The sequence below is a fragment of the Trichechus manatus genome, unplaced genomic scaffold (genome assembly GCF_000243295.1).
Source record: "Trichechus manatus latirostris isolate Lorelei unplaced genomic scaffold, TriManLat1.0 scaffold00182, whole genome shotgun sequence".
NCBI classification, from domain to species: domain Eukaryota; kingdom Metazoa; phylum Chordata; class Mammalia; order Sirenia; family Trichechidae; genus Trichechus; species Trichechus manatus.
In genome coordinates, this window is record NW_004444118.1 from 3,604,179 (window position 1) to 3,631,795 (window position 27,617).

At 38.5% G+C, this 27,617-nt stretch overlaps 1 protein-coding gene across 1 annotated transcript in view; it reads right to left on the bottom strand.

The window, feature by feature from the left end:
- Window positions 1–20,675: 20,675 nt before the first annotated feature.
- Window positions 20,676–27,617, bottom strand: part of NANOGNB (NANOG neighbor homeobox) — a 13,112-nt gene continuing 6,170 nt past the window's right edge. Inside the window, exons 2-3 of the mRNA XM_012558711.1 lie at window positions 20,868–21,308; window positions 20,676–20,759 (exon numbers count right to left, since the gene is read on the bottom strand). Of these exons, the coding sequence (XP_012414165.1) occupies window positions 20,676–20,759; window positions 20,868–21,308 (525 nt within the window). The remainder of the gene's footprint in view (window positions 20,760–20,867; window positions 21,309–27,617) is intronic.

The window sequence follows — 27,617 nt, forward strand, 5'->3', positions numbered from 1 at the left end:
AACTGGAAGAACGTAATTGATGTCACTGAACTGTGCATGTAGAAATTTTTGAAATTGAGTATCTTTGGCTATGTATATTTTCACCAAAAAAAAAAAGGGTCGAGAGGAAAAGGGTTGACATGAGGTGGGGTTGTTAACCAACGTCATAAAACAGTATGTGTACTGACTTTTTAATGAGAAACTATTTGTTCTGTAAACCTTCACCTAAACTACAATAAAAAAAATTAAAAATAAAAACCTTTATTGCTAAAAAATGCTAACCAGCATTTGAACTTTCAGTGAGTCAGAGTCGCTTTGCTGGGGGAGGGTCTTGCCTCATTGTTGATGGCTGCTGACGGATCAGGGTGATGGTTGCTGAAGATTGGGGTGGTTACAGCAGTTTCTTAAAATAAGACAATAATGAAGTTTGCTGCATTGATTGACTCTTCCTTTCACTCAAGATTTCTCTGTAGCAAGTGATGCTGTTTGATAGCATTTTACCCACAGTACAACTTCTTTCAAAATTGGAGTCAATCCTCTCAAACCCTGCCACTGCTTTATCAAACTAAGTTTATATAATATTCTAAATCTTTTGGAGTCAATTGATGTGGCAAACTTCATTGTTTTATTTTAAGAAATTGCCACTGCCATCCCAACCTTTAGCAACCACCAACCACCCTGTTCAGTCAGCAGCCATCAACATAGAGGCAAGACCTTCCACCAGCAAAAAGATTACGACTCGCTGAAGGCTCAGATGATAGTTAGCATTTTTTAGCAAATAAAGTATTTTTTAATTAAGATATGCACTTTTTTTTAAAGACATAATGCTACTGCACACTTAATAGACTACAGTATATGTAAACATAACTTTCATATGCACTGGGAAACCAAAAAATTTGTGTGACTCACTTTATTGCAATATTTGCTTTATTGTGGGGTTCTGGAACCAAACCTGCAATATCTCTGATGTATGACTGTATACAACAGAACAGAGGTTCAGTAATATAAATACTTGCAAGAAGCCATTGGATTTAGCAGTATATAAGATATTGGTGATTTTGGGATAAATGCCTAACATCGATAACTAATATTAATAATAAATATCACAAAATTGGTGAAATTATAAGATACTTAACACGTATTTGTGATTAATGACTAGATCAAATTTTAAAAAAATATATTTTACCTTGACTTTGAGAAGGGATGAAGAGAAGTTGGTAGATGTAGAATCAAAGCATGAATTTTTTGTTTTTAGGTTGGCTAGTAATTGCATGTATTTAGAGTTGAGGGAATAGAAAATAGAGTTAAAGCTGTAGACACTGGAGCAAGATTGGGTAATTAATGTGCCAATTGCAAAGTTTCACAGAGGACAGAAATGAGTGGCCTGAAGACCAGATGAAATAGATGACAATGAAAAGAGCAAAACTATCTTATGTTCTGGGTTTTCACAGAAGGAAGCAAGAAGAATGTAAGTATATATAAACAAGGAGCAGGAAGGGGAAAAGGAAGATATGGTGGACTTGGCCAGGTGCTCTCTCTTTTCCAGATGATATAGGGTAAGACATATTCTATAAATATGAGTAAATAAATTTGAAGTAGTGGTAAACTTTAGATCATCTTTTTTTATTGGACAGATTTCTTTCCACAGCCAAATAAAATGAATTTTTGAAGGTTTAGATGGCCCACTAGCATTTGGGATTCATAGATATGTGAATGATCTACTTGGTTAAAGAAATTGGTGTGGTTGCACATCACTTGTTATGGGAATGACATGGGGGAAGATGAAGAGATAGCAGAGTAGTCCTTAAGTTTCATTTCAGGCCAATAAAATGATATCTTCAGTTGCTAGGTCCCTTAGGAAAGCTTCTTATAGTTTGAATGAGGAAATTAATCAGAAAGTCTTTCACCAGAGGACAGTACCAACAGCAACATTCCACAGGCTTGTTTTTTCATGTGTCTCGTGGAGTGTGAAACTCTGGGCTTGTGTTCCAGGCAAGAAATGTTAAGTATTGCTGTTGCTGCTCCCGGTGCTGGCCTTAGGGGCAAAAAAAGAAAACGTTTATTTATTGATATTAATTCATTTAACAGATATTTATTGATCATGTACTAAATTCCAGGCACTTTGCTAGGTGTTAGTGATATTGGGTGCCCTGTGGGAGTTTATAGACTGGTGAGAAAGACAGACATTAGTCAAATTACACAAAATCAAGATGCATAGCTCTTTGTGAAGTCCAGTGGTAGAGAGTGTGGATTCTGGTCTCAAGTCCTGCTTGACCAATACTGTCAAAATACTTAACTTTTTTTGTGTCTCAATTTCCCCACCTATAAAATGGGATTAAAAACAACAACAGACACTTGCCATCTAGTGTTTTTCACTCATGGCTACCCTATGTGAGACTGATACCCCATGTGATAATAATAGTACCTAATTCATAAGGGGAAACCCTGGTGGAGCAGTGGTTGAGAGCTTGGCTGGTAACCATAAGGTTGGTGGTCGGAACAACCAGCCACTCCGAGGGAGAAAGATGTGGCCTTGGAAAGCCTACGTGGGCAGTTCTACTCTGTCCTGTAGGGTCGCTGTGAGTTGGAATTGACTCAGTGGTATACAACAACAAAAATTCATAAGGTATTGTGAGGATTAAAAGACATAAAACATACAAAAAACGCTTTGAATGCAGAGTAAGTTCTCAAAATTTAACCATTACTATTATTTGACACTAAGCTGAGATTTTTAGAATGAGTGGGAGTTAATTACACGAAAACAAGAGGTTTAAGCCTTCTGGGTAGACAGAAAAGCATGTACAAATACCTTGATAAAAAAGACTATGTTAAATAGGAAACACTGAATACAACCAATGTGGCTGGCAAGGAAGGGGTGACAATGATGAGAAATAAGGCTGTTTGGAGCTATGTTGATTTTTGTTTTTATCGTAAGAGAAATGGAAAACCTTTAAAAACTTTTAACAAGCAACATGAGGGTTGTATGATGAGGTAGGGATGATGAGCAGATTTGTGTTTTAGAAAACTGCTCTGGCAGGAAAGTTACTTTAGAGGGGAGATGGAATGGATAACCACTTCTCAGTCCTCAGCTTCTTAGCATTTCATTGGCATTCAATTGACTACCAGTTGCTGTGGATTGGATTCTGACTCATAGGAAGCTCATGTGTGTCAGAGTAGAACTATGCTCCACAGGGTTTTCAATGGCTGATTTTTCAGTAGATCACCAGACCTTTCTTCTGAGGTGCCTCTGGGTGGATTCAAACCTCCAACCTTTTGGCTAGCAGCTGAGTACATTAACCGTTTGCACCACCCAGGGCCTCCATTTAATTGACTGCTCCCTACTTTTTGGAAGACTCCTTTCTCTTTGAGTCTCTCTCTTACCTCACTGATCATTCCTGATTAAGACCCTTTGTTGAGTCCGTCTCCTCTGCACAACTCTTACTGTTGGAGTGTTTTAAAGTTTATCCCTGGGTTCTCTCCTTTCTCTTCTTATAGAAAATCTCGGGAGTATAAACACCATCTAGATATCAATGACTAAAATGTGTAATTTCCATTATTAGCCTCTGCCTGGAAACTACATCCTTTACATTTTAACCTGGATATGTAACAGGTACCTCAAGACATATGATTTCTACTTGGCCTCCCCATGTTCCCCTCCTCTGCTACAAAAACAAACAAAACCAAAACAGAAACACTCTTCCATTGCCTAGCATTCTATCTACTTACTCAAACCTTCACTGCCAACTTTTATCTTCCCCTCTACATCCAATGCATCATCATATTTCTTTCATCCTTATACACACCAAGCTCTCTCCCTCATAAGAGACCCTGCACTTGCTGTTTCCTCTCTCTATAAACTCTTCCAATGATTCTGACCCTAGTTCAAACCAATTCCTTAGGGGCTTTATCTAACCAGACTATTTACTGTTGTCCCTCCACCTCCCAGAACTCTTTGCTACATTCCATGTTTCATTCTTATTTATAGCACTTATCACTAGCTGGAATTACCTTGTTTAATAGTCTGCTCATGGTAGAAGCTCAGTGAGTTTTTGGTGTGTGAATTTGCCTATAGATTTGCAGCCAAAGGTATGCATAAAATCAACCAAGTTGTGAGTAGAGTGAGCCCAGGAAGGGGCCTTCCATCAAGCCTTGAGGAACTCTAACATATAATTGAGGCAAGGAGGAGGAGATAAAAGAGTTGGCATAGAAGTAGGAGAACACAGGACAGAGTTGTGTAATGAATGCTGAAGGAGGGGAGTATCTTAAAGAGGGAGGAGTGTGTATACTGTCTCAAATGATGGTTAAAAAAAAGTCAAGTACCCTCAGAACTAAAAAAAATGCCCTTTGACATATAAAGGGCACAGTTGCTCCTATAAAGATATTTTCCAATGGAGTTAAAAGAGCTAGAAGGCAGACTGTGATATTACACAGTGAACAGAAGTGGAAGAAATGGAAAGGACACCAGCAAGTGCATTTCTCTTTGGTACAAAAAAAAAACAAAAAAAAGACAAAGCAGAAAAGTAAACAATAAAACTTCATTCACAATTGGGGAACCTTCCTCCCACTTATGGTAAATGAACCCGTCTAGGGTCACCTCGTCCAACAGTCTGGACAGCTGTGTTTTTTTTGCAACAGTTAGATCAACTGCTGAGTTTGCCCAGATTTCCTCCTAAGCTCTCTCTGTTCTCCACCTGCCCACACCTCTCTGTATTTCCTACCATTCTTACCAGTGTACATCCAGTTGAGCTCTCCTCTGTCTTGACACATTTTTGATACTGTAAACTCTTCCTTTGGAACCATCTTCTGACCTGAGGAAAAGGAGTTGAATGTTAATATGTTAAGTGTTAATATGTCTCTAGGAGGTGCAAACAGTTAATGCACTCAGGCTGCTAAACGAAAAGTTGGCTGTTGGAGTACACCCAGAGATGCCTCAGAAGAAAGACCTGGAAATCTACTGCAGAAAAATCAACCATTGAAAACCCTATGTATTTCATTGTATCTGTAGATCGCTTTGGGTAGAACTGACATTTTCACAATGTTGAGTTGTGATCCAAATCCCAACAGCATTTTTTAAGGAGACGGAGAAACAAATCACCAACTTCATATGGAAAGGGAAGAGGCCCTGGATAAGTAAAGCATTACTGAATAAGAAGAAAAAAGTGGGAGGTCTCACACAGCCTGTTTTTAGAAACTATTATATAGCCACTGTAGTCAAAAAAGCCTGGTACTGGTACAAAACAGACATATAAACCAATGGAACAGAATTGAGAATCCTGATGTAAATCCATCCATCTATAAGCAGCGGGTATATGACAAAGGTCCAAAGTGCATTAAATGGGGAAAAGACCTTTAACAAATGGTGTTGACATGACTGGATGTCCATCTGTAAAGAAACAAGATTCATACCTCATACCATACACAAAAACTATCTCAAAATGGATCAAAGCTCTAAATATAAAATCTAAAATGATAAAGATCCTGGAAGAAAAAATAAGGACAATGCTAGGGGCCCTAATATATAGCATAAATAGTATACAAACCATAACTAACAATGCACAAACATCAGAAGAGAAGCTAGTTAACTGGGAACTCCTAAAAATTAAACACTTATGCTCATCAAAAGACTTCACCAAAAGAGTAAAAAGAGAACCTACAGAATGGGAAAAAAATTTGGCTATGATATAACAAGGATCTAATCTCTAAAATCCACAAGATACTGCAATACCTTAACAACAAAAAGACAAATAATCCAATTAAAAGATGGGCAAAGGACATGAACAGACACTTTCCCAAAGATGACATCAGGTGGCTAACAGACACATGAGGAAATGCTTTCGATCATTAGCCATTAGAGAAATGCAAATCAAGACTACACTGAGATACCATCTCACCCCGAGAATACTGGGACTAATCCAAAAAACACAAAATAACAAATGTTGGAGAGGTTGTAGAGAGATTGGAACTTTTATGTACTGCTGGTGTAAAACGTAAAACAGTACAATCACTTTGTGAAACAATATGGCGCTTCCTTAAAAAGCTAGAAACAATAGCAAAAAGATGGAAACAACCTAAATACCCATCAACAGATGAATAGATAAACAAATTATGGTACATACACACAATGGAATACTACACAACAATAAAGAACAATGATGAATCCACGACACATCTTACAACATGGATGAATCTGGAGGGCGTTATGCTGAGTGAAATAAGTCGGTCACAAAAGGACAAATATTGTATGCAACCACTATTATAAGAACTCAAGGAAAAGTTTACACACAGAAAAAAGCATTTTTTGATGGTTACGATGGTGAGGGGTGGGGAGGGGAAATCACTAACTAGATAGTAGACAAGTGTCAACTTCGGTCGGGGGAGGACAACATACAATATAGGGGAAGTCAGCACAACTGAACAAAAGCAAAAGCATAGAAGCTTCCTAGACACATCCCAACGCTATGAGGGACTGAGTAGCTGGGGCTGGGGGCTAGGGACCATAGTCTCAGGGGACATCTAGGTCAGTTGGCATAATGTAGTTCATAAAGAAAATGTTCTACATCCCACTTTGGTAAGTAGCATCTGGGGTCTTAAAAGCTTGGAAGCAGCCAGCTAAGATATATCTATTGGTCCCATCCCATCTGGAACAAAGGAGAATGGAGAAAACCAAAGGCACAAGGAAAATATTAGCTCAAAGCTCTAAAAGACCACATGAGCCAGAGACTCCACCAGCCTGAGACCAGAAGAACTAGATGGTGACTGGCTACCACCAAGGCTGCTCTAACAGGGATCACAACAGAGAGTCCCAGACGGAGCAGGATAAAAATGTAGACTAGAACTCAAATTCATGTAAAAAGAACAGCTTTAGTAGTCTGACAGAGACTAGGGGAGCCTCTGAAACTATGGCCCCCAGACACTCTGCCAACCCAGAACTGAAACCATTCCGAAAGCCCACTTTTTAGACAAAGGTTAAACAGGCTTGTAAAACAAAAATAACACAGGCAAGGAAAGTGCTTCTTAGTTCAATCAAATATATGAAACCAAATGGGCAACTCTTGTCCAAAAGCAAGATGAGAAGGCAGGAAAGGACAGCAATGGGACGAATGGGCACATGGAACCCAGGGTGGAAAGGGGGAGCGTGCTGTCGTATTGTGGGGATTCCAACCAATGTTACAAAACAATGTGTGTATAAATTTTTGATTGAGAGATTAACTTGAGCTGTAAACTTTCACCTAAAGCACAGTAAAAAGAAACAAAGAAAGAAAAAGAAAACCCCACGGAGCACGTTTCTACTCTGACACACGTGGGGTTGCCGTGAGTTGGAATTGACCTGGCAGGCAACTGGTTAAAAAAAGTGTTAATACTGAATTTTATCTGAACCATGTGATACTGGAAAACAGCCAGAGTAAAAGAAATTCCCCACTCTTTGTGTTCAGGAAAACAGCTTACTATAAATAACCATTCTTCCCATATGACTCAGATAAGACTCACAGATGTCCCCTTGTTTACCTATGTCAAAGTCAGAGACACAGCCTCTCCAAATTCCCATTCCTTGCCTCATAAGTGAGTAACTAAATTGCTTGTCCCCGCTGATCAATCAGAAACAAAGTGCTTGTTAACCAAGTTTTGGTTAAGTTTCTCTCAAGTCCTTGAATTTTGTTTGCACCACCCTCAGGCTGAATCAACCAATGGAAAAAAAACAGAAAACCAAACCTGCTGCCGTTGAGTCGTGAGCCAACAGGACAGAGTAGAACTGCCCTGTAGGGTTTCCACGAAGCAGCTGGTGGATTCAAACTGCTGACCTTTATGGTTAGCAGCAGAGCTCTTAACCACTGTGCCACCAGGGCTCCAAACCAACATACTACCCCTTTTTAAGGGCCTCTCCAGAAGAATAAAAGTCCCTGGGTGGTACAAATGGTTTGTGCTTCACTCTAACCTAAAGGTTAGTTGTTCAGACGCATCCAGAGCTGTCACGGAAGAAAGGCCTGGAGATCTGCTTCCGTAAAGATTACAGCCAAGAAAACTCCGTGGAGGAGTTCTGCTCTACAACACATGGGGTTGCCATGAATTGCAATTGACTCGATATCAATGGGTTTGGCTTTTGATCTAGTAGAATAGGCCGACCTCAGTGTAAAACATTCTGATTTACTATCCGATAATGTCACCCGATCATCCCACTTACCCACACCTGGGGTTTTTCTATCCTTGTTTACTGTCAGTCTCTATAAAAGAAAAACACTTTTTCCCTTTGAGATACTTGCATATCTTACGGGCTTGTGGATCTTATGGTCGGAACGTTCTCCCTGTTGTAGTTGTCCTTCTCTCCAACTACTACAATAGTCCCTTTTTCTTTCTGATTAAAGCTTCTTTCTTTCAATGTAAGGATTTATTTTTCATTTGACAGTAGTGAGATCAAAGCAATCAAATGACTATGGTATGTGTGAGGTTCAGAGCAAGCCCTAGGACTAGGGGAGATGTGAACAAGATACCTATTTTGAGTAGGACTGGAAGGGCTTACCTGGTCAGATGACAGGTCCAGGAATTTTGCCAGCACTTGTGCCTGCCTAGCATTAACATTCCTGTTGCGTCTAAAATGGATCCACAGCGTATCCAGGAGTGGTTTGCTGACTGAGCCTTGCCTCACTCTCCCAGACTGCTTTGCTCTCCTGTGGTTAAATTCTCCCTTTCTCTGGGGCTTTTTCTTTTTAGGCATCCAGGTGTGCTTCTCAGAATCACGATCACCTAAACAGAAATATGAAATAGAAAAAAGGCAAACCACAGAATTCCAGGTCCAGCTCCTGCTCACTGAACCTACAGCCCTTCTCACCTTATTGTTGTTGGTTACCAATGAGTGGATTCCGACTCATGGCAGCGCCACGTATGCAATCTAGAACTGCTCCAAAAGGTTTTCAGAAGCAGATCACCAGACCCGTCTTTCCAGGTGTCTCTGGGTGGGTTCGAACACCCACCTTTGCAGGTACTAGTCAAGCACTTAACCATTTACGCCACCCAGTGCCTCCTTCTTACCTTACCACCTACAAAGCCCTGCTCCTACATACCTGCTGCTGCTTCATGAAGGTCCTCCATTCTTGTAAAAATACTAGGAGTATAGGGTTCAGAAGGAGTCCTGGTGGTGCAATGGTTAAGCACTTGGCTGCTAATCAAAAAGTCAATGGTTCCAACCCACCAGCTGTTCTGCAGGAAAAAGATGTGGCAGCCTGCTTCAGTAACGATTTCATTTGGAAACCCTACAGGAAAGTCCTACTCCGTCCTATAGGGTCCCTACGAGTCGGAATCGACTCGACAACATGGGTTTTATTTTGTGTTTTTTTATGGAACTTTCTAGATCCTTCCAATACAAAGCTTTAGATGAGCAGAAGTATTTCTTAGAAATTCTTACTTTTCCAGCCCAACTAGTCAGGGAGAAAGAAAACTCAGAGCAAAAAAGAAAAAAAAGGAGTATGTGATGATTCCTGAAAACATCTCTGCTTCCCAACACTCTTCGCCCACCCTAAAGAATTTAAACTCCTAACCCCACCTACTGGAGCCCTGGTGGTGCAGTGGTTAAGAGCTCTGCTGTTAACGAAAAGGTCAGCAGTTTGAATTCACCAGCTGATCCTTGGAAACTCCAAGGGGTAGTTCTACTCTGTCCTATAAGGCCACTATGAGTTGGAATCGACTTGTGGACAATGGGTTTGGTTTTGTGGGGGAGTTTAACCCCATTTACTAAGGACAACTAGAAACCACCACCCTTATCACTTCTCTGAGTGAATTAAAAAGCTACTCCCATGCCCTGGAGCAACGTTTTCTAATTGACTCTGGCTTTCCTTTACCATCCAAAAACAAACCAAACCCGTTGCCATTGAGCCAATTCTCACTCATAGTGACCCTACTGGACAGGGCAGAACTGCCCCATAGGGTTTCCGAGGCTGTAATCTTTGTGGAAGCAGACTGCCACATCTTTCTCCCGCGGAGCAGCTGGTGGGTTGGAATCAGGGATCTTTCCTTTAGCAGCCGAGCGCTTTAACCACTGCAGAAACAGGGCTCCTTCTTTACCATCCAGTTTCACCCCATTGCCTGCATTTTCTGTTTTGGACTAGGATTCTACATAAGAATAGTCCAAAATCTTCTGTCTCTAAATTCTTTTAGGTTCATGGTACCTTCTCATTAGCTCCTCCTTCAAGAATATGCACAGACATCTCCCTCCCCACCATCAAAGCTCAGGCGACAAATGTGAAGCCCTGACCTACCTGCCGAGAGACGCCGGATAAAGTGGATACTCGGTGCTTTTGCCCAAAACTGACAAAGGATGCCTGGATTTGGAAAATCAGAGCAGATGAGAGGTGGAAATGTTTTATGAAATTATTTTACCCTCCTGTCTAATCTCTTCAATTAAAGAGTTGTTGTCATGATAATCAGGTTGTGTAATCTAGGAGAGCTGGTTTTATTTGATGAGATACAAGAATGGGTGGGTCTATTTTTTTTCTAGTAGCTCTTTCCCTAAGGAGCCCTGGTGGCACAGTGGTTAAGTGCTCCCCTGCCAACTGAAAGGGCAGAGGTTGGTACTCACCAGCCGATGGCGGAGAGAAGGATGTGGCAGTCTGCTTCTGTAAAGATTCCAGCCTAGGAAACCCTACGGAGCAGTTCTCCTCCGTCGTATGGGGTCGCTATGAGTCAGAATGGACTGCAACGGGGGTATCTTTCTCTATTTCATGGTTAGATTGGCTTCTTGTGGTCATGGTCTTCCTCTTCAGTCGCTAAATAAAAAAAATATTCCCAGGTGGACACAGTAAACTTGCCTGCCTTACATGCTCTAGGGTGGTAAGGTGCATTAATTCCTGCTGCTTAGGAATTTAAGGCATGGGGGGAAACAAGTTGTAGCAAATCATATGCCTAGCAAAAAGTGTTTAAAAAAAAAAAGCCCATTTATTTATTTTACAATCTGAAGGATAGACAATCTTTTTTTGTTTGAATTTTCTTGTCAAGTAAAATTTTCTTATGCCTATTGGCCATTTGTAATTCCTCTTTCTGTTCTTATATTTCTCACCTTATCTTTGATCTCAGAATTCTAAAACAAGTTTGCTTTATGTGAAACTAAATTGGTCTTGAGACTAATTAATAAAAATCAATAAAACCTTTTAAAAATCAGCAAAGTGACATATATTATCATTGGGGAAAATTGGATTAAGGGTACATGGAATCTCTCTGTCTTATTTCTTGCAATTGCACATGAATCTACAATTATCTCTAAATAAAAAGAAAGAAAAGTCAGGCAAGTTGTTAAAATCACAGATAACTATGAATTAGCCACAGTATAGAGAAAAGACAGGGGCAAGAAAGTGCCATATTACATCATTATTACAAAATTAGGAGATGTTAAAATTATCACTTAAAAAAAAAAAGACTAGATAATTATATTTCTATATCTACCAAAAAGAATTTCAGATGAAACAGAGATTAAAACAAACAAACAAACAAATAAGAAACCATAATAGTAGAAGAAAACATGGGAGATTTTTGTTTTAAACTTATTTCTGGACTTGGGAAGTCTTTTCTCAGCAAGACAAGTCTTTTCTTGCATCCTGACTACTATTTTTGTTTATTTTACCATAGACTGTCTTTAATACCCTTTTGTTGTAAAAAATTCCACACTCACAGAAATATACCCATTGCCTTGGAGTTGATTCGACTCAGAACAACTGTATAGGACAGAGTAGAACTGCCCCACAGGGTTTCCAAGGAGTGGCTGGTGGATCTGAACTGCCAGCCCTTGGGTTAGCAGCCGAGTGTTTAACCACTGCATCACCAGGGCTCCTTCATAGAAATAGTGTAAGATTAATACAGTGAACACCATGAACCACAACTTAGATTCAACAACTGTTAACATTCTGCTGTATTTGCTTCATGTCTTTATTTTTAAAGTGAGTTATGTACATCATGAGTATACATTGTGATACTCCAATCTCCAAGAAATAAGAACATTATCTTACACAGTCAAATTACCATTTTCACACCTAACAAAATTAATAATGATTCTCTAATATCATCTGAACATCGACTAATTCATTTTGGAACAGTGGCGATGTATATTTCTTCCATCCTCTCCTCATACTTTCTGTGTCGTTCAGTTTTTACCCACAGAATCCTTCAGTATTGCAACTTGAGGCTTGAATTTTCTCCTCAGTTTTTTCAGCTTGAGAAACACTCATCATGTTCTTCCCTTTTGTTTTTCTAACTCCAGGTCTTTGCACATTGCATCAGAATACTTTTTCTTGTCTTCTTGTGCCGCCCTTTGAAATCTTCTGTTTGGCCTTTTTACTTCATCGTTTCTTCCATTTGCTTTAGCTACTCTGTACTTAAGGCATACGTTTTGGTCAATGATTTCATTCTACTTGGATCAACAATCAATGTCCACGGAAGCAGCAGTAAAGAAATCAAAGGATGTATTGCATTGGGCAATCTGTTGCAAAACACCTCTTTAAAGCTTCAAAAAGCAAAGATGTCACTTTGGTGACTAAGATGTGCCTGACCCAAGCCATGGCCTTTTCTTTTTTTTATATAATTTATTTTATTTTATTTTGTTGTTGTTGAGAATATACACAGCAAAACTTACACCATTCAACAGTTTCTACAGGTACAATTCAGTGATTTTATTACATTTTTGGAGTTGTACATCCATTCTCACCCTCCTTTTCTACTTGTTCCTCCCCTATTAACATAAACTCACAGCCCCCTAGGGTTCCTATCCAATCTTTCGTGTTACTGTTGTCAGTTTGATTCCATACAGATAGATCTTGAAAGAGTATAATGGTCAAATCAGACATTTTCTAGTTAAGTTAGACTACTGTTTGTTTTTAAAAAGACTTCAGGGAAGGATAGGTTTGGTTTAAGTTTTAAAGATTATCTCAGGGCAATATTTTCAAGGGTTCATCCAGCCTCTGTGGTTCCAGAAAGTCTAAGCCATGGTCTTTTCAATCACCTCAATCCATGGGAAAGCTGGATAGTGAAAAAGTAGGACAGAAGAAAAATTGACTTGTTCAAATTGTGGCATTGACAAAGAACGTTGAATACGCAGTGGACAAGAACAAACAAGTAAATCTTAGAAGACATACAAACAGATTGTTCCTTAGAAGCAAGAATGGCGAGACTTCAGCTGGCATACTTTGGACATGTCATTAGGAAAAATCAATCTCTAGAAAAGGACATCATGTTTGGTAAAGTAGAGGGCCAATGAAAATGAGGGAACCCCTTAATGAGATGAACTGGCACACACGATAGCCATAACAATGGACTCAATCAAATCATGAAGATGGTGTAAGACCTAGTAATTTTGCTAATTCTAATTCCTTTTACATTTATTGCCTGGAATTCAACTTGGATTGATTGGTTAACCTGAACTAACATTTCTGATTGCATTAATCATAATTTTTTCAGAGTAACGAGTTGTAACGTTATCTCTAATGATGGCAAATCAGTTTGTTTTCCTCTTTTTTGAGAATCACTATAGATTAAATTAATGGATTTTTATATAGTCAATCTGTGTCATCAATTATTGTCATAATTCTTTTTTTTTTATTGTACTTTGGGAGAAGGTTTACAGAATAGTTTCTCATAACAGTCAGTACACATATTGTTTTATGACATTGGTTAACAATCCCACGACATGTCAACGTTCTCCCTTCTTGACCTTTTCTTTTTTTTTGGTGAAGACATACATAGTCAAAGATACACCATTTCAAAAATTTCTACATGCACAGTTCAGAGACATCAATTACGTTCTTCCAGTTGTGCTGCTATTCTCACTTTAGATGAAGGTTTACAGCACAAAATAGTTTCTCATTAAACAGTTACTACACATGTTGCCCTATGACAGTGATTAACAACACCGCTACATGTCAACACTGTCCTTACTCAACCTTGGGTTCCCTATCACCAGCTTTCCTGCCCCCTTCTGCCTTCTAGTCCTTGTCCCTGGACTGCTGTGCCTCATTAGTCCCGTTTTGTTTTATGCAGCTGTCGAATCCCCAGATGAACAGTAAACCTCAGAAGTGACTTCACCACTAAGCTAAAAGGGTGTTTGGGGGCCGTACTCTCGGGGTTTCGCCAGCCTCTTTCAGGGCAGTAAGTCTGGTCTTTTCTGTAAGTGTTAGAATTTTGTTCTACATCCTTGTCATAATTCTTTTTGATGTTTCAATTGTCTTAAATTTGGCAAAACAAATCCTTTTAGGCTTGATCTTATATCTGTTGGGTGTGTCCCCATTAGCCTTTGAAAATTTTCTTGCTTTCTGGAGCAAGGAGTTCTAGATTTCTCTTGCAACATATAAAATTTAGAATAAGCTTGAGTAGCTCTAAAAAAAAAAAATCCTTTGTTTTTCTTTAAAATCAAGAATTAATCAAATTAATATATTGATTTAGGGAGAACTAAAGCATTTATGATATTAAGTATTCCTATCCAAGAACAAGATATACTTTCCTGTTTGTTGCAGTCTAGTTAGAATCCATAAGCCCCCCATGTGCCTTTTCCTGGTCGTTAACCCCTCCCTTCTTTCTAGTGATACCAAAAAAAAAAAAAAAACCCAAAACAAAAACCGAACCAGTTGCCATAAAGTCGATTTCGACTCACAGCGACCCTATAGTGATCTAGTGATAAGCACTAGCCTTTTCTATTATGGTGTTTAATTACCGGATTTTCTTTATCACCTTCCTATTAAATTAAGCACACCTAAAATATATATAGTTTAATCTTACTTTTTAAAAAACTTACACAAATGTACTTACACAGTATGTATGTGGTCGTCTGACCTTTTTTTCTCAACATTTTGCCTTATGATTTACCTTTTGTTGCGTGTAAGCTATAGTTTGTTCATTTGTATTGTTGCATACTATTCTATCATATGAATATATTACTGTTTACTTATGCATTTTACTGCAATGACCCTTAGATTGTTTCCAGCTGAAGGCTCCTACTAATAATGTTGTGACATTTTTGTACATTTTTCCTGGTGTACATAACCAAGCATTTCTAAGGATATATAACAAAGGGTGGAATTGCTGGTTTACACCAAAAATCAGTTGCTGTTGAGTTGATTCTGACTCATGGTGACCCCATATGTGTCAGAGTAGAACTGTGCTCCATAGAGTATTCAGTGGCTGATTTTCTGGAAGTAGATTGCCAGGTCTTTTTTCCAAGGCACCTCTGGGTGGACTCCAGTCTTTTGGTTAGCAGCCAAGCACATTAATCATTTGCACTACCCAGGGACTCCACAGATGTAGGTAGGTTGGTATAATTGATGCTGGGAGGATGAAGAGTCTCTCCTCTCTTTGCTTCTGTTTTATAAGGGAGATAAAAGAGGTCATCAGTCAAGAGTGAGGAGAGAGGACCGATGTTAAAAGTTGGAAGGGAGAAAAAAAGTAAAAGCGTCTAAGACAATGGGAGAATGAATGGACTGGGGAAGTGTAGTAAGTTTGTAGTGCAGTGATGAGGATTCACTTGATGTTTGTGATCATAAACTTAAAGTGAGACCAGTCAGCATGTGCAAAGCTAATAATCAAGATCAGCATAAATCAAACCGCCACTTTTCCACTTCTCTGACAGCAGCTGCTACATGCACCACTTCCCTCTCTGACCGTAGCCACTCGGAGCTAGGTCAGATCTCACAAGTTAAAAGGACACTGTCCTTCAGACTGTCTAATAAGTAGATGCCAGCTCTAAATTTGGGGGCCCCCAGAAGCTCCCTTTACTTGTGACCTACTGGCTATAAGTTTGGGGATTCCCTCTACCCCCTCGGGATACCAGCCGCAAGCTCAGGGATCCCCAGCCCCCTTACTTCTTAGGTGCTGGCTTCCACTACTTCCTCAGTTTCGATAATTTGCTGGAATGACTCACAGAACTCATGGAAAGAGCCATACTTACAGGGCTTTTTTTGCAGAAAAAAAAAAGATACAAAAGAAGAGACACATAGGGCAAGGGCCGGGAGGGTTTCCAATGTAGAGCGTCCATGTCCCAAAACGGGACATGCTACCCTCTACTTGCATGGATGTCTTTCACCAATCAGGAAATCCATACAGCCTCCGCATCCAGACATTTTTGAGGGTCTTATTATGTAATATGAACTCCAGCTCCTCTTCCCTGAGGTTAGTTGATATCACAAAGTGGGTTTTTCCAGCCTGGCCAGCCCCTATCCCAGAGTCACCGCATCACCTCACCTAAACTGTTAGTTAGGTGTGGCCTGGAGTCTTTATGAATTCCAAGGTATTCTTAGAGAGTATATCTATGGAACCAGGGCAAAGCCCAAATTCTTTGGGTAAAGTTAATGTAAACCCCACAGCATGGTTGTATTTTTCTCTAGCCATCTTCAACTGCTCAGGTGATGTACGAAATGCGTGGAGAGTTTAAAAAGGGTTGTGGCTTTGTAGGGTAAATATGAAGAGAGGCTATAAGGAAGAAATGATTGTTATGTTAGAAAGTCATGGAATATAGACTACTGACATGGGGAATAAGAGTGAGAACGATTGAAGAACTGTTGGAGGTGGAATACTAGAGTTTGTAAGGTGGAAAGTTAAATCCTGAAAAATGTCAATTGATTTGTCAATATAAATGTCATCGATTACCTTTGCCAGAAAAGTTTCCGTATAGAAATAAATGGAGTCAATGTCAACTTTCAATGGGTTGGAGTAAATGAGATGTAAGAAAGTAAGGAGGGATCGTGAATGTAAACTGATGATTCCCAGTCTGGATGCACATCATAATCCAGTGGGACTTTTTTTTCTTTTTCACATATTCCTACCTTGAATTTTTTTTTTATTGTTGTAATTAAATGAAGTTTACATTTTAAGTTAGTCTCCCATACAGAATTTTTTTTTTTTAAACATACATTGTTATGAGACCCCAACCGCTCACCCCATTCTGAGACAGCACACTCCTCTCCTCTGCCCCTGATTCCCCATGACCATTCAACCAGCTCCTAACTCTCTCTGCCTTCCCATCTCACCTCTGGACAGAAGCCGCCCGTTTGGTCTCTTGTATCTACTTGACTAAGAGGCCCAGTGGGACTTTTTTTAAAAGAAAGTTCTCAGGAGATTTTGATGCAATCAGATAAATATCTATTGCCTAATTGATTCGGAACATATGGTGGAAGGTCTTCTTTCAAGAAGATTGGCTGCTATTGTCAATGATTATTAAAATTATAATACAGTAAAAAAAACCCTACTTTCATTAATACTAGTGACAGAATAAGTTAGGTAAATCCTTCCTATAGTGCTACATGCAAAATGATTTTTAAAAAAATGCTTTAACTCCATAATTCAAATTCTAAGGCTTTACATAAAGAAATAAATATGGAAAAATGATAACAGATAAAATATGATGCAGCCGCAAAAATGTTTTCAAACAATATTTGATTTAAAAATGTTCCACATTTGTTGTTAATTTAAAGAAAAAGAAACACATTGCACATATAGTATGAATCCAATTTGTTTGAAATACAGATCCAAAAAAAGCCTAGAAGGAAATGCAACCAAAGTTTAATAGTGGTTGTATATACAAATGATTTTTATTCTTTTTCAGTTTTCCGGATTTTCCAAAAGGAAAGTGTTTTACTTTTATAGTCAGAAAACAGATGAAAAGGAAAAGAAGTCGTATGAGAATAGAAGGAGTTAGGGTAGTAGAGAGTCACATGCAGCACAAGGCAAGATAGTTTTTTCGTTTGTTTTTTAGAATCAGAGAAGATTGAACATGTTTATAGACTGAGAGGAAAAAATGAGTAGAAAGGCTTTGGTTTAACATACAGGAAGGAAATAGACTTTGATAAAGTTTCTGAGTTGAAGAAAAGAAGTCACGAGATAAAAAATAAGAAATGAATGAATATCATCTTCATAATTTTGATGTAGCCTTTAATATAAAACTACAAAACTGCTATTTTGAATTACCAAATAACATGAACAGCAAAAGCCTTACTCTCATCTCTGATGTTAACCTATCCCTGAGTTAGCAATAAGACAATTCAATTTTTAACTGGTATTTATCAACAGTATTCAACCATACAGGCATAGGGCCAATTTGAGACTCATGAAAGGCTGAGATTTTTCCAGGCACGTAGAAGAACAAAAGAGCAAGAGAACTGAGGAAATTGCAGGTGTTGGTGAGATAGTGATTCAGGTTTATTAATCATGAAACTCAGACTTTAGAGAACTGAGTGAGGCCAGAAAATCAGACACTAGATCCGAAGAAAACTGAGGCGTCAAAGCACAGACTTTTTGAGTTTGCACTGAAGCAATGAAAGGACAGTGTCATGGTTTGACTTGTGTCCCCCAAAAATGTATCAATTTGGCTTGGCCATGATTCCCAGGATTGTGTGGTTGTGCTCCATTTTGTGATTGTAATTTTATGTTAAAGAGGATTAGGGTGGGATTGTGTAACAGGCTTACTAAGGTCACATCCCTGATCCAACGTAAAGGGAGTTTCCCTAGAGTGTGGCCTGCACCACCTTTTGTCTTACAAGAGATAAAGGAAAGAGAAGCAAGCAGAGAATTGGGGACCTCATATCACCAAGAAATCAGTGCCGGGAACAGAGCATGTCCTTTGGACCCGCGGTCCCTGCATAGAAAAGCTTCTAGTCAGGGAGGAGATTGATGAGAAGGCCGACAGACAGAGAAAGCTTTCTCCTGGAACTGACACCCTGAATTTGTACTTGTAGCCTACTAGACTATGAGAAAATGAATTTCTCTTTGTTAAAGCCATCCACTTGTGGCCTTTCTGTTAGAGCAGTACTAGCTAACTAAGACAGACAGTATGAAATAGCTGAAAGAATATTAAAAATTACGTAATGAGATTTTAGAGTTTGAGGTTTTCAGTGTGAAATACATTAGATAACAAGGTCTACATCTTAACCTTGAAGGGGTCAAGTTTAGTGAATTTCAGGAAGGCTTGGGTGTTAGATGGTTCATCTGCATGAATTGTAAAAATCACATCAAATGTCAAAATCTACTATGAAATCTGGGAAGTGACTCTCTTCATAACCATTCGTGCCATCTTCTTGCCTTCACTTCCCTCCTTATCTGCAGCCCATCCATCAAATCACTCTTGCCACAAAAAAAAAACAAACAACCAAAAACTAAACAACCTTGCTCCTCTCATTCAATCACACAGACAAAAATCACCCTTCCAAGACCATAGTCAAGTATGTAGAGAAAAGGCAGAATGTACCAAACCCGTTAGAGTCTATGGTGCATTTTTCTCTTTTATTTCCTGAACATTTCCACAGGGATGAGTAAGTTCTTTATTGACTGTTTTTTAAACAAAAATCAATACGCTTATATTACAAAAACTTCAAATATTATTCAAAAAACCCCACTGCAGTAATTACAATTCATAGTGACCTACTGTAGAACTGTCCCACAGGGTTTTCAAGGCTGTTATTCTTTACGGAAGCAGACTGCCACGTCTTTCTCCTGTGAAGCGGTTGGTGGGTTGGAACAGCCGACCTTTCGATTAGCAGCTGAGCACTTTAACTGCTGTGCCACCAGGGCTCCTTTCAAATATTACCAAAAAAAAAAAAAAGTTGTCGTCAAGTCAATTCCGACTCATAGAGACCCTATAAGATAGAGTAGAACTGCCCCACAGGGTTTCCAAGGAAGGGCTGGTGGATTTGAACTGCTGACCTTTTGGTCAGCAGCCCAGCTCTTAATCACTGTGCTACAAGGGCTCCGCAAATATTACAGTAGAGTGAAAATATAATGTTTAGAATGTCCTTTGCATTTCCTTCCTTCAGTTCTACTTCACAGAATTGACAATTGTTATTATTGTCTTGTTTATCTTTCCAGAACTGCGTGTATACATGAGGATAAAGTGACACAAAATGTTTCCCAGCATAGTACATATATTTAACATATATCAAAATATGTTAAATCTGAAAAATAATCTCCATTGAAGTACAAGGGGATCTTCTTACAACACACTTGAAAAGTTTCAAAGAAGTTAGGAAGTTCATGGAGTTGGAGAAGGCACAAGAACATTAGAAATATTATCACAATGGAATTTTAACAGAGAATATTGACTACATAAACACTATATACAATATAAACACAAATTGATACAGCCTACATTTCCCATGCTATACTGGAAATCACATGGGAGTTGAAGTTGAGAGATGGGAGTATGACTTCACGCTCAGACAGTTAGGAACAGTTTCTTGTTGATGAAGTCGCATCATTTCTCAGCAATTCAGTTTCCTCGTCTATGGGTTAGAGTGATGATCAAGTAAGATAATACATAACAGTTTGCTTTATATCCAGCCTAGTGCTATTAAAAATGTTGATGTTCTCATCTTAATTCATTCTGAAATCACTTGAGTTTCTGCCAATACCTGGAAAAGCAAGACCGTCAAATATATTCAGCATCCAAGAAACAAGAAGGACAAGAGTTAATTACATGCTACAATCAATAACAATCTAATGACTATAGTTATACTTTTGATACTATAACTACATGTTAAACAGTGGTGTGTATATATGTGTGTATGCATTTATGAGTGTTGAGTGGAGTAAAAAGTAGAGCAGTAGATGGTTCTTTGTCTAACTGGATGGAATACAAAAAAGTATTTGAGATATCCAGTAACTATGGGATCACAAACTATCTCCAAAAAAGTCAATATATTCCATTTCACTTACTTATGACTTAGTGTTCTACATAGAAAACATTCTTACTTCTTGTATCTTATGTTATGCTTCCACCTGAACATTTCTTTCTTGTATTTCTTCCTCTTTTTAGAAAACCATTGTTTTATCTGCAAAAAATAAAGTGTGAGAGGTGACTAATTCAGGTATAAAGATACTGGATTATATGAGTAATAGTATTTAAGTGACTTTGTCAGTGAAGAAATAGGTTACCATACCTGTTTATCTGTCAAGTTAAGTTCAAATGAGAGCGATAGATAAGCTCGTACTCCAGGGCATTTATTTAATTTAAAATTTGCCCAAAGAGTGTCCATGAGGGATTTGCTGAGTATTCTTTTCTTGGGACACAGTCCATCTTTTTCCATTTTCTCTTCTTTTTCCTTCTCTCCTTTCTTCGTTTCTTCTCTTCCTCTACCTTCTCCTCCTTCTTTTTCTTCCCACCATTTCTCCTTTAGCCTCCTTTCATTTTCACTATGATTCCTGGTAGACTGCTCCGGACTTTGATTGTAAGGCATTGGTTTTTTTTCTGTGAAGCAAGATCTGTAGGGTAAAATCAAGGTGCAGCAAAATTTGACTGTTAGCTCATAGTCAACATTCTTCAGTGTAAGATTATATTTGATTTTCATAAGATAGCAGTGTTGTCCATTGGTGATGGAAAGCTGAGAGGGAAAAAAAAGCGAAGTTATCAAAATCACTGAAGATTTTCATGAAAAGATCAGATTAAAAATAATTTATTTTCAATTTAAGTACATACTAAGGAAAAAAGCTCCCTATTGAAATTAATATACCTATCCTTGTGATGTTAGTCAAAATAAATTACCTTGAAATGAATAATTTGAGATGCCACAAATTTATTAAAAAGCCTAGAGTAAAAAGAGAGACAAAGGACAGAGCTAAAAGTCGATTCTTTAAAGAGATTAACTACCAAGTAGATAATCCGCTGAAGGCTTATCAAGTAAAAAGAGAAAAAAAAAAAAAAAAAACCTGTTGCCATTGAGTCAATTCTAACTCACAGTGACCTTACTGGACAGAGTATAACCGCCCTATCAGGTTTCCAAGGAGTAGCTGGTGGATTCGAACTGCCAACCTTTTGGTTAGCAGCTGAGCTCTTAACCACTGTGCCACCAGGGCTCCAGTAAAAAGAGAAGGCACACCTAAATAATACTAGCCATCAAGAAGGAAATATAACTACAAGTTAATTATAGTTTAAAAATAATGAGAAAATATGAACACTTTTGCATCAATCTGAAAACTTAGACAAAATCAGCACATTAAAAAAACTATATATCTAACTCAAGAAGAAACAGAAAGCCTGAATAATCCTATAACTAAGATCAGCGTGTTTCAGTTTGGCCAGGATGATCCTAGTATATGCCTATATCCTGTCATAATTATTAATGACATCTCTTTTCACCCAAAAAGTATTCAATTTTAGACTACACATTGTATGGTCACCATACTTACACTGTTATAAAAATCAAATCAGCAACTTAAAATAACCAAGACACATGGAAGAATATAATTAGTAGCTTACTAGAAGGTTAAAGCAATTAAGACAATGAGTATTTGTGTACAGGTGGACTATTAAGCCACTGGAACCTAATGAGAGTCTAAAAACAGACACATGTATATGATAGAGGGAAAATTACAAATCAATAGGGAAATGATAAGCTATTTAATAAATACTGCTAGAAAAGACTGATAAAATCTACATTAAAATTAAGAACTTCTTTCACCAAAGATTCTTATTAATAAAGTGGAGAGACAAGCTACAAATCTGGAGAAGATATTTGTAATAGACATAACAGACAAATTATTGGTGTCTACAATAGATAAAGAATTCCCGTAAATCAGTAAGGAAAAGACAAACAATCCAATAGGGAAAAAAATCACAGGAGCTAAGAATAGGCATTACACCAAAGAAAAAACTTGAATGGCCAATATTTTGAAAAAAATTTTAACCTGATTAGTAATCAAGATGAAGATAAGAATGAAATGCCATTTTATATCCACTTGATTGGCAGAAATTAAAAATTCTGATAATACCAAGTGTTAGAGACTGGCAGATTGACAAGAAACTTTATATAGTCAGACAACTGGTTGCTGACATAGGGCCTCAGGGGGAAGCAGAACTATGCTGGTATTACCACACTCTTGAGGTCTATGGTCCTTTTCTTTCTGGACAATGGCATATAAATGTAATGTTTTAGCTTCCTTTCTTACAGGGTGGGAACCCTGGTGGCACAGTGGTTAAGTGCTCAGCTGCTAACCGAAGGGTGGCCAGTTTGAACCCATCAGCCATGGGAGAAAAATGTGGCAGTCTGCTTTTGTAAGGATTTACAAGTTTGGAAACTCTATGGGCCAGTACCACTCCGTCCTATAGGGTCACCATGAGTCAGAATCAATTCAATGGCAATGAGTTTGGTTTGGTCTTATAGGGTATCTTAGGCTGGGTTCTCTAGAGAAGCAAAACCAGTGAAGCATGTATATATAGAGAGAAAGAGAGAGAGAGAGATTTATATCAAGAAAATGGCTCACCTGGTTGGAGAGGCTGGCAAGTTCCAAGTCCCTGGGTCAGGCTAGAGGCTTCTCCTGACTCACGTAGCTGAGGGGCTGGCAAACCCAAGATCGGCAGGTCAGATGGCAGGATGCTGGCCCAAGTCCCAAGAACTGGAGGTCAGATGCTGAGGAGCCAAATGTAGGATCCAGAGCAGAGCAAAAGCCACTGAGCTTTGCCAGAAAGTCAATATATATTGGATGCAGGCTACACCCCCAAGGAAACTCCCTTTCAACTGATTTCACAGCATATCCCATCATGGAGGTGATCACATTATATCAGATCTCATCATGGAGATGATTACATCATTATGTGACTGCCAAACTACATAACTGCCAAATCACTGAGAATCATGGCCCAGCCAAGTTGACACACATGCTTAACCATCATACGGGATAACAGTTAAAAGCCTAATCAACCCATATCTCAAAAACTAATTCAAAATGGATCAGAGACCTAAATATAAAAACACAAACTGTAAAGATCATGGAAGAAAAAACAGAATCAACATTAGGGTCCCTAACATATGGCATAAACAGGATACGAACCATAATTAACAATAAACAAACACCAGAAGATAAGCTAGACAAATGGGGTCTTCTAAAAATTAAACACTTATGCTCATCAAAAGACTTCACCAAAAGAGTCAAAAGAGAATCTACAGGCTGGGAAAAAATTTTTGGCTATGACATATCGGACAAAGGTCTAATCTCTAAAATTTATAGGAAAATCCAACAGCTCTACAACAAAAAGACAAATAATCCAATTAAATAATGGGCAAAGGATATGAAGAGACACTTCACCAAAAAAGACATTCAGGCAGCTAACATTCACATGAGGAAATGCTCAAGATCACTAGCTATTAGAGAAATGCAAATCTAAAACCACAATGAGATACCATTCACCCCAACATCACTGGCATGAATCAAAAAAAAATTCAAGATCTATCCTGAAGTACAGCGCTGTCAGTGATAGGATAATATCCATACACCTACAAGGAAGACCAGTCAATACGACTGTTACTCGAATTTGCGAACGAACCACGAATGCCAAAGATAAAGAAATTTTTAAAGATTTTTACCAACTTCTGCAGTCTGAAACTGATCAAACATACAATCAGGATGCATTGATAATCACTGATGATTGGAATTAGAAAATTGGAAATAAAGAAGAAGGATTGGTAGTTGGAAACACAGCCTTGGTGATAGAAATGACACTGGAGACCTCAAGATAGAATTCTGCAAGATCAATGACTTCTGCGTTGCAAGTACCTTTTTTCAACAACATAAATGGTGACTATACACGTGGACCTTGCCAGATGAAACACACAGGAATCAAATCGACCACATCTGTGGAAAGAGAAGATGGAAAATTTCGATATTATCAGTAAGAACAAGGCCAGGGGCTGACTGTGGAACAGGCTGTCAATTGCTCACATGCAAGTACAAGCTGAAGTTAAAATTAGAACAAGTTTACAAGAGCCAAAATATGACCTTAAGTATATTCCACCTGAATTTAGAGACCATCTCAAGAACAGATTTGACGCATTGAACACTAATGACTGAAGACCAGAAAGTTGTGGAATGACATCAAGGACATCATACATGATGAAGAAAGCAAGAGGACATTAAAAAGACAGGAAGGAAAGAAAGAAAAGACCAAAATGGATGTCAGAAGAGACTCTGAAACTTGCTCTTGAACATCGAGTAGCTAAAGCAAATGGAAAACAGAGCTGAACAGAAGATTTCAAAGGGTGGCTCGAGAAGACAAAGTAAAGTATTATAATGACATATGCAAAAAGCTGGAGATAGAAAATCAAAAGGGAAGAACACGCTCGGCATTTCTCAAGCTGAAAGAACCGAAGAAAAAATTCAAGCCTCGAGTTGCAATATTGAAGGATCCTATGGGGAAAATATTAAACGACACAGGAAGCATCAGAAGAAGATGGAAGGAATACATAGAGTCACTGTACCAAAAAGAACTGGTCAACATTCAACCATTTCAGAAGGTAGCATACTAGTACTGAAGGAAGAAGTCCAAGCTGCACTGAAGGCATTGAAGAAAAACAAGGCTGCAGGAACTGACAGAATACCAGCTGAGATCTTTCAACAAACAGATGCATCGTTAGAAGCACCCACTTGTCTATGCCAATAAATTTGGAAGACAGCTACCTGGCCAACCAATGGGAAGAGATACATCTTTGTACCCGTTCCAAAGAAAGGTGATCCAACAGAATGCAGAAATTATTGAACAATATCATTAATATCACAGGCAAGTAAAATTTTGCCTAAGATCATTCACAAATGGTTGTAGCAGTACATCGACAGGGAAATTCCAGAAATTTAAGCTGGATTCAGAAGAGGATGTGGAACAAGAGATATCATTGCTGATGTCAGATGGATCCTGGCTGAAAGCAGAGAATACCAGAAAGATGTTTACCTGTGTTTTTTCACTATGCAAAGGCATTTGACTGTGTGGATCATAACAAATTATGGATAACATTTCGAAGAATGGGAATTCCAGAACCCTTAATGGTGCTCATGAGGAAACTGTACTTAGACCAAGAGGCAGTTGTTTGAACAGAACAAGGGGATACTGCATGGTTTAAAGTCAGGAAAGCTGTGTGTCAGGGTTGTATCCTTTCATCATACTTATTCAGTCTGTATGCTGAGCAAACAATCTGAGAAGCTGGACTATATGAAGAAGAACAGGACATCAGGATTGGAGGAAGACTCATTAACAACCTTTGATATGCAGATGAAACAACCTTGCTTGCTGAAAGTGAAGAGGACTTGAAGCACTTATTGATGAAGATCAAAGGCCACAGCCTTTAGTATGGATTATGTCTCTACATAAAGAAAACAACAATCCTCACAACTGGATCAATAAGCAACATCATGATAAATGGAGAAAATATTGAAGTAGTAAAGGATTTCCTTTTACTTGGATCCACAATCAACACCCATGGAAGCAGCAGTGAAGAAATCAAATGACGCATTGCACTGGGCAAATCTGCTGCAAAAGACCTCTTTAAGATTTTAGAAAGCAAAGGTGTCACCTTGAAGACCAAAGTGTGCCGGACCCAAGCCATGGTATTTTCAATCACCTCATATGTACACAAAAGCTGGACAATGAATACGGAAGACCAAAGAAGAATTGATGACTTTGAATTGTGGTGTTGGTGGAGAATACTGAGTATACCATGGACTGCCAAAAGAGTGAACATATTGTGTCTTGGAAGAAGTACAATCAGAATACTCCTTAGAAGCAAGGATGGTAAGACTATGTCTCATATACTTTGGACATGTTCTCGGAAGGGATCAGTCCCAGGAGAGGGACATCATGCTTGGTAAAGTAGAGGGTCACTAAAAAAGAGGAAGACCCTCAACAAGATGGATTGACACAGTAGCTGCAACAATGAGCTCAAGTATAAGGATTGTGAGGACGGTGCATAACTGGGCAGTGTTTCGTTCTGTTGTCTAGGGCTGGAACTGACTGGATGGCACCTAACAACAACAACAACATATATTGGCATACTTCACACTTTTTTTTTAACTGCCACATTATATTTTACAGGATAATATGCACGCTTTTTTTGTTTTTTGTTTTTACCTTGGCAGATCTGAGTTCAAATTCTAACTACAACCCTTACTAGCTGTATAAGTTTGAGTTCTTCTTATTATTGTGTTATTTTTTTTTTCCTCTTCTTGGGCTTATTTGACATAGTTGTTAAGTGCTCGGATGCTAACCAAAAGGTCAGCAGCTTGAACCCACCAGCCGCTCCTCGGGAGAAAGACGTGGCAGTCTGCTTAAGTAAAGATGACAGCCTTGGAAACTCTATGGGACATTCTACTCTGTCGTACAGGGTTACTATGAGTCAGAATCAACGTGACAGCAAAGGGTACCAAGAAAGTGAAAAGACAACCCATAGAATGGGAGAAAATATTTGCAATCATATATCTGGTAAGGGTCTAGTATGTAGAACATATAAACTCTTACAACGCAACAACAAAGACAAATAACACAATAAAAAAATGGGCAAAGGATCTGAATAGATATTTCTCCAGAGAAGATATGCAAATGGCCAATAAGCACATGAAAAACAAAAGGGTGAATTTTATGGTATATGAATTATATCTCAATTTAAAAAAAAATTTTTTTATTGTACTTTAGATGAAGGTTTACAGAACAAATAGTTTGTCATTAAACAGTCAGTACACATATTGCTTTATGACATTGGTTAACAACCCCACGACATGTCAGCACTCTCCCTTCTTGACCTTGAGGACCTTTTTTTTGGTGAAAATATACATAGCCAAAGTTACACCATTTTGAAAGTTTCTACATGTACAATTCAGTGACATTGATTACATTCTTCCAGTTGTGTTGCTATTCTCACTATCCTTTTCCA